At 41.4% G+C, this 7826-nt stretch overlaps 3 protein-coding genes across 3 annotated transcripts in view; all 3 read right to left on the bottom strand.

Moving 5' to 3' along the window:
* LOC104799168 (uncharacterized protein ycf36) overlaps positions 1 to 314 on the bottom strand; it is a 2588-nt gene extending 2274 nt beyond the window's left edge. Inside the window, exon 1 of the mRNA XM_010521552.2 lies at positions 2 to 314. Within this exon, the coding sequence (XP_010519854.1) occupies positions 2 to 238 (237 nt within the window). The 5' untranslated portion in view covers positions 239 to 314. The remainder of the gene's footprint in view (position 1) is intronic.
* A 488-nt stretch (positions 315 to 802) lies between these two features.
* LOC104799167 (serine/threonine-protein kinase EDR1) lies at positions 803 to 5940 on the bottom strand. The gene is made up of 14 exons (XM_010521550.2): positions 5406 to 5940; positions 4630 to 5076; positions 4331 to 4434; positions 3616 to 4204; positions 3457 to 3538; positions 3103 to 3327; positions 2829 to 2869; positions 2613 to 2681; positions 2409 to 2509; positions 2093 to 2171; positions 1804 to 1971; positions 1636 to 1685; positions 1370 to 1546; positions 803 to 1241 (listed from the first exon to the last, which is right to left on the bottom strand). Exons 1-14 carry the CDS (start codon positions 5847 to 5849, stop codon positions 1127 to 1129), a joined length of 2691 nt encoding a protein of 896 aa, XP_010519852.1. The 5' UTR covers positions 5850 to 5940; the 3' UTR covers positions 803 to 1126.
* Positions 5941 to 6674: 734 nt separating this feature from the next.
* On the bottom strand, positions 6675 to 7825 carry LOC104799698 (NPL4-like protein 1; the record flags this gene model as incomplete). The annotated part of the gene is made up of 2 exons (XM_010522337.1): positions 6675 to 7064; positions 7538 to 7825. Coding segments are annotated over 2 exons (543 nt in total), but the record flags the coding sequence as incomplete, so codon positions are not given.
* Between the last annotated feature and the right edge of the window lies 1 nt (position 7826).

Below are 7826 nucleotides of genomic sequence, written 5' to 3'. Positions count from 1 at the left end.
GGAAAGAGGAAGAGAGGGATTGGTACTCGTTGATGGGCTGTTGCTCCGCCGGAACGGGGCAATCGGCCTCCGGCAGCGACGGCGGAGGCGGCGGGTAGAGGTTTCCGGCGGCGGGTTTTGGGAAAGGGGAAGAGGGTAGGGGTATTTTGGGGAATAGATTGTGGTGGAGGAATCGGCGGTGGAGGGAGAGTGGTGGGGAGGAGGAGAGGGGGGTAAAGTGGTGGAGCAGAGCAGCCATGGCAGCAGCTTCAATTTTGCGAATTTCGATTTTTTTTTTTGAAGTGGGAATAAACAAGAATAAAAAAATAAAAAAAAAATGAAGCGTTTGATCCTTGGAGGATTAGTTTACATGAGACAAAAGGGACAAACGGACAGACACTAACTGGACTTTGTACTTTGCAGGTCAAAGGGATACATGACCAATTAACATGCCAATTAGTGATTTAATCTTATAGGTAAATCTAAAACCTCAAGTAGTTAATGAATTTGACAATACCACGCTTAAAGCTAATGTTTTTTTGTCAACTAATTAATCAATTAAGAACATCACAGAAACATTTTCATATATAATCTTTAATATAACTCAAGCCGACAAAAATAGAAACACAGAAAGATCCAAACAACTGAATTCCTTGAATGGTATCCTTTTTTCCTTCTCTTTTTTTACGTTATATTTAAGAATAAAAGAGCTTTGTCACTCTTACAGAGATCCCCACATGTTTACACTTCCCAGATCCTTGGGGGAAAATCTCTCCTTCTACCCCAAACGAAAAAAAGATTAAAAAAAAAATCTTTCCTTTTCTTTTTTTTTGTTTGTTCTAATGTACTAGTTATAAGTAGCAACAATAATATATAGTAGTAGCGATAGTTACAAAGGGCTTTTATAGGGGCCTTTTTTTTTTCTGTTCTTGTTGAGTTCCCACTTCGAATGAACTCAACAGCTTTCATCCCCATCCCCCCTACCATGTAATTTTTTTTTTCTCTGACTGATCTTACCGTACAAAAAAAGGACGAAAAATGGTGTTTCGGTTTCAGGGTTTTTTTCTTTTTACCTTCCCGGAGTTGATCCCCCCAATCATCAGCTCTTTGAACCAGACCGGGAATGAGAAACTCCGGTGACAAAGTGTTATATCGAACTTCCGACGTTTTCTCCAGAGTTCGACCTGGTTTCAATGGTTAGACGCTGAAGCCGCTTCAGACGGTGCATTAGTTGTGTAAAAGAAGGACGTAAATGCGGCTCCCTGCACAAAAACCACAACTTAGTTCCTCGATACATCTAATTTTAGGATTAGGGTTCTTGTTGTTGAATCCAATCCCATCCACCCATTTAAAACCATTCCATTTAAAGCCATTTGATGAGCATACTTACGTTTGCCAACATTCACGGATAATCTTTGCAACAGTTGGATCAATGTCTTCTGGGATTTCAAGCCGTCGATTTTGAAACCCGACAGCTCCAACAACCTGCATCGGGTTCAGACCTTTCCACGGGATACGTGTAGTGGCTAGCTCCCACAATATAACACCAAAACTGTACACATCACATCTGCGCTAACACGCCAATTGGTTATCCACTAGATATAAACATGGTATTAATGAATTGAATTTCTAATGAAAAGTGTCAAATTTGCTCACTTCTCGTTTGCCGGTTCATTTCTCAAGACTTCTGGAGCCATCCACTCGGGCTGCATGGCCAAAAGCAATGTTCTTTATCAGGGGAGCATCTCTATTTCTTTACCTCAAAGATTATCTAGGTTGAGATTTGAGAATTCAAGAACGCAGATATTCTAGATAAAAACTAACCGTTCCTGCTGTCGATTTTGAAGACAAGAAAGTATGGTGCTTCATGCGTGACAATCCAAAATCGCAAACCTTCACAACCCAATTTTTATCGACAAGAAGGTTTGGAGATTTCAAATCTCTATGTACAATGGTCGGATGGCTTGTGTGCAAGTAATTCATCCCCTTTGCCTGCCAATCGATAGAAAAAACCGTCAAAAGAAACAGGCATTGGAAGTACGATTTCGGGGATAAAAGCAGTTTAACAGACTTAAATAAGGCCGACGGTTTAGCCAACTCAACTCTTACATACCACATCAAGAGCCATCTGCATCCGCCTCTTCTCATCAAGTTGAGTTTTGGGCCGATGGAGTAATCTATACAAACTGCCCCTGCATTCATTACGTAATTTTCTTGTTTAGTTTCGAGAAAGAAATTATTAACAAGAGAATACTCTGTCAGAATGGAGAAATGTGGCAGATGGGTAAGAAATTATTAACAAGAGCATAAACTGCCCTTGCATTCATTACAACATGCCTCTTCTCATTAAGAATGTCGCGTAATAGAAGAAATAGAAATCAAACTACCGGTCCATTATCGAACTGTGAAAGAGGAACATGAGGATCAACCTGGGTAGAAACTCTGTCAGAATGGAGAAATGCGGCGGACGGGTAACTGCTCCCATGAAAAGAACAACATTTGGATGCCTTAACCTCAACATTATTTCAACCTGTGGGAAACAGAAGCGACGATATCATTCACAGTAGGATTAAAAAGAAAGGCAGGTCATAACAAAAGAAAAGATATCTATGATTAAGAGATCTGAGAGTCACCTCAGATTTAAACTGTGTCAATGCATCACCAGAGAAATCTTGGTCCAGAAACTTCTTCACAGCAACTTCCTGCAAAGAGAAACCAAAATCAGAGAAAAGTTCCTTCAATAAATAGCAAATCATCTTAATCTGGTGGAAAATGAGTAAGATTTTAGAAACCGCCTAAGAAAGAACATTGCAACAATTGGCGGAACATGACTCCAAAACATAACTTACAGTTCCATTCCACTCGGCACAGTAAACCTCGCCATATGAACCTGCAATGTTCCAGAATGATATCAATGAAATGAGCATGTCAGATGTTTCCATTGAAGACAATATAATCAAACTGAAGACGCTGAATTAATATCAAGAGAGACAAGAACAAGGCGGAATCACCGGCTCGAATAAACCTTCTTCAAGAGTCTTTTGCTATGATACCACTCGAGTTCACAGTATATCATGTATTCTATTAGGGAACATCCAAAATTCAATGTAATCCAAATCTTACCAATGCCAATGCGCTCGCCGATCTGAAGATCTTCCCACAGAATTTCCCATTTTGCAGCCTCACCAAGCAATGGATTAACTCCTTGATCACGACTGTTGCAAATAACAGTCCCTCCAGAAGCAATATCAGTCTCCATTGCTCCGATGGCAGATACTTCACCAAAATTATTGACATCGAAGTTTCTGTTTGTTGAGAAATCAACCTCCACCGGTTGGTAGGACTCAGCTGCAGCAAGTGAGTGAGGATCATCAATGTATTTTCCAACTCTAAAGGCAATACCAGTTATCAGAAAGTCCAATATTCTGGTAAGAAATAATTAACTGACTATTTTATCCACACTTATATATTCCTCACCTGAGGTACAAAGAGCCGAATTTCGCAGCACCATTGGATTTGCTTCAGATTCTCTTAGTTGTTCAACTACCAGCTCCTCTATCTATTCAGTACAGATGGAAACAGTCAAACACATAAATCAGAAGAACGTAAGCGAGAATATGCATCTCATGAACACACCTTTTCACCATAAACCCAACAATTGCTACTTTCTTGACGGACTTCTTGATGCTCATTCTGTTCCTTCTGTTCCCTCAGATTTTGGGGGTTGATATCCATAAACAAATCTGGGGGAGGCGATGCACCACTCTCTAACAAGACAGCATGTAATTTCTGAGCAAATTCAGGGTTCTTTGCGGCGCTAATGACATACTTTGAGACATTCTTAACTTTAACTTTTTGTGCACATGTTGGTTTTGCGGAAGCTACTGGCATATATTCACCAGACATCTGTTGTGTTTGCATTAGCTTTCCGAAGTCATGCTCAAACCTCTCAGTTTGATGTTTCTCGACAGCAAATTTTTCATTGCTGTCTTTATGGTATCCAGAGTAAAAGTCTGTGTCTATATCACACCCAGGATCTTTTACTTCAGGAACTGAAATTACCGCAGTTCTAATTTTGTTGTCAAGAACTGCACATGAACTTCCCCGTACGTCCAGAGGATCAGAAAACACTCTTGAATCTGGGTAAGAAATTGGAAGATAACTGCTGGGAACCTCGGTGGGAATTAAAGCACCCGGAGCACCCATTAAATCAATAATGTATTCACTGCATAGAAAGAATAATGTAGATCACTTCGAAGATTAACTATGATCAAAGACAGACTCGAAACAAAAATATCGAGAAAATTGAACACAAACATAAAGCAGTGAATCACAAGCTATCAAAGAATACCTTTCATCATCTAGCTTAATCAAGTTCACAGCCCCGTCATCAGTTCCCGTATAATAGCTGCCCTTTACCAGCATGCATGGGAGGTTAATCCTATCAGCAAGCACCTATTAACAAGAAAAAGGTGGAATATTTAGCTTCAATCTACATCATTTCATGGGGATAGGAAAGAAAGGTAACAAAATCAGAACTGAATAACACCAAAGAATCACGGATTTTCGTGCCAGTAGAAAAGTGATATAATATAAACATGTCCAAGCGAAGGTCAGAATCTGAACCATGTAAAAAGAGATGAAAACCACCTTGAAAAGCAAAGCTCTGTGACGTGCAAGACCAACATCAAGGCGCCCAAGCGGAAGAATAATGGTGTTCAAAGAACTCCTTAGTTCATAGCTCCTAACTGTCCACCTTCTCACCATTTCATCAGCATTCTCAACCGGACCACCCATTTTCTCTACAACTATACCTGCGATGCGTTGGATCAAATCACTCGAAACCAGACCACGCGCAAAAGCTACGCATTCCAAAGACACGGCATTAGCCCTTTTCTCAAGCTCGCACAATTCAGGATCCACCAATCGATTCACCAAAATGACCTCATAATCAATATTATCATTATCTGAAATAGATATCGCTTGAAGATCCACCAGCAGTGGCATCTTTCCTAGTGAAAGAGAATTCGAGGTAATCCCATAGACATCATAAAATCCATCCTTGACTTTCTCGTCATAATTAATAACCTTATGCCCCTGCAAGGAAGAACAACCCTACAATCAGCTAACAAGCTCCATCGTCATGCTCAAGGAAGAAGACAATCTGCATTGCAACAGATTCATAATCGACAAACTTAGACAACTCAAATTGAAAAATCCTCTCAATCAGGAAATGCTACAGCAAGTTCAGTTCAGTAGTAACAGACTGAACCAAAATAAGCAGTTCAAGCAGTAGCCTTGCAGTATAATAGCAAGATCATAATTTCTCTGGACCACCAAACCGACGGATCAAACCCCTAAACCCAAGTACGAAGAAATGATCCCAAAAAACATAAAATCCAAGCATAAGGAAATACACGGCGTACCCAATAGCGAAGCGACAGAAAGTCAACGACGGAATCCGCGTCGGTGGCCGGAGCCGGAACCCCGAGACTAATTCGCTTGGCAGCATCGATCTGCGCTGTGTCCGCATTTTCCCGCGAATCAGGATCAGACGCACTGATCGCCATAGCTAACTGGACCTGGAACTCCTCCTCCATCATATTGAAATCCACACCGTCCACGGCCGTCAGATCACGACCCGCCAGCCCCCCCCCCGCCACTCTCCGTATTGCCGACGAACCAGAATCGAATCCGGAGGAAGAAACCGACGAACTCGACGCGGGGCTAGGGCTAGGGCTTGGAATCGGACTCGGAGCGATCACCGACCGAGTCGACTCATCCAACCTGTGATGGTCGACAAATCCTCCGCCACCACCCCCTCCGCCGCCGATGTGGAGCTTCCGGAGAAGATGCTTCATCTTCGACATGGATCATCAACGACGAATTGATCTCTTTCTCTCTCTAAAAGTCTCCAGTTTTTCTCGCTCTAAAAGTGCAGCTTCCTTTCAGTTTTTTTTCTTTGTTTTTTTTTTCTTCTAATTAATTAATCGCAAAGAAATAAATTTTAAAAGAAATTGTACTGCCACTACTGGCTTAACCTGCGCCGACTATCGCGAAAGCAGATTCGCTTAACCTGCGCACCAGTTCACTGGATTACGAACGCCTCTGATTTATTTAAACTATAGTATTTAATATTAAATCAAAAATTATCCTCTTGCCCCATTCCCTCCAACAAAACATAAACTAATAAATAAAAATTTTAACATAAGAAAAATACATGAAAACTGGAATATGCAATTCTTATTATTTTATAGTTTAACATATTATAAATAAAAATATTCGTTTTAGAATACATGGATTACGAGCTTTTGGTAAAACAATGAAATAAAATATTTTATATTTCGTGTAAGTCACTAAAAACAAGTTGACCAGCTTTGGCCGTCCACCCATGACTATACTTCCTTTACAATACATATCATATTTGTGAATTTGGTACATTCTCCATTTTTTTTTTCTATCTATTTTATTTTCCATAAGAATTTGTTCACCTCCCTTCCCTCCGGCCGTCGTGGGCGCATTGTCAAGAAAAAGTGTGGAGGAGGAGAAGAATCCAGGGATTGCTTTCGCAACACCATTTCTGAGATTTGCTGGGAGAAGATGAACGAAACACCATTTCGCAATATTCTACAATGCAAGATTCTAGGACACAACCATCTAGATAAAAAGGTATATAGATTCTGATCCATTGGTCTAATCAAGTGTGTGAGAGTCCTCCTCATTCCGAGTATTCTTATCCAGATGCCATTGAGAATAAGAAAAGATTCTACAAGAACATGCAATAGTAGTAGTACATTGAACCGACGGTCATGTATTACAAAAAAAAATAATTAAGCAGTGTTGGCCATGGACTCGATGAGAAGGGCATAGCCCTCGGGGACTGGAGACTGCAGTCTCACGCACTCCGCCAAGGCGGGCACATCTGATGCAACGTCCAGAAACTGTGCCACAAATAGGAGCAGATGGAAATCAGAGATCCTCTTCACGAAAGGGAGGCTCTTGGCTCTTTCCAGATGGTTTCTAAGGCTCCGCACTGTCCCTTGGGTGTTCCGATTCTCGATCGGGAATGTTGATGACAGAGGTCCCTGCCAAAACAAAAACTCGCACACAGTAATTTCGACACTTTTAGATTTAAGCAAAAAGAGTTCCCAAGTAGTCCTCTCCCCTGCAGAACCCTTCAATTGATACACAATTCTCTAACTCATGCTTATTTTTACTTAGCCTGATCATCCTAATGTCTGCCATGGCAGGAATTTGCAAGAGTAAGTTCTTACAGAGAGAGACACCCCCACATAGATTCTTACAACAACAGCGTTCCAATGCCAACAAGCTACACACACACACACAAACACCAAGAAGAAGCAATATCCTAACATAGCTGCAGATTTGTAACATATTACAAGTAAATGACACGATGGTCTGAGAGAGGCGTGCCATTTTATCCATCACTGATGCAAAGCTTCTAAACTAAAACCATTCCTCAAACCCACTACCTAAAGAACTGTCAGAAGACCCCCGTTATAATGCATAAGCTCTTCCAGGGCACAAAAAAACCAACCTGATGATCCAAGATCTTGACGACGACGAGGAAGAAGTCGTTGTCAACCTCCTTAACATCCTTCACACCGACAACCACCTCCTTCTTCATCTTGGAAATCTTCGGATCATCGTCCGGACCAATCTCCGTCTCGAACCACCCTTCCTTGAATAACCTTACGCACATATCACTCATCTGAAACGCCTCGAAGTGGACGTCGGCGCCGCCGTCTTCATTGACCTCGAGCTTCACCACCGCAGTGACCCACTCCTTCAACTCGCTCTCAGCGTGAAGCTCCACCGCCTGTACC

This window comes from Tarenaya hassleriana, unplaced genomic scaffold (genome assembly GCF_000463585.1).
Source record: "Tarenaya hassleriana unplaced genomic scaffold, ASM46358v1 Cleome6, whole genome shotgun sequence".
Taxonomy (NCBI): domain Eukaryota; kingdom Viridiplantae; phylum Streptophyta; class Magnoliopsida; order Brassicales; family Cleomaceae; genus Tarenaya; species Tarenaya hassleriana.
Note: the sequence above shows the minus strand (reverse complement) of the source record. Positions and strands in the feature narration are given on the sequence as shown.

Bases quoted from the DNA above. Each gene is read 5' to 3' on its own strand.
- LOC104799167 (XM_010521550.2), bottom strand. From the start codon at position 5,849: ATGTCGAAGATGAAGCATCTTCTCCGGAAGCTCCACATCGGCGGCGGA. The intron at 3,328-3,456 runs GTGAGGAATATA...CACTTGCTGCAG, and splicing joins TTCGGCTCTTTGTACCTCAG to CTGAGTCCTACCAACCGGTG. The intron at 1,242-1,369 runs GTAAGTATGCTC...GTTTTTGTGCAG, and splicing joins ATCCGTGAATGTTGGCAAAC to GGAGCCGCATTTACGTCCTT.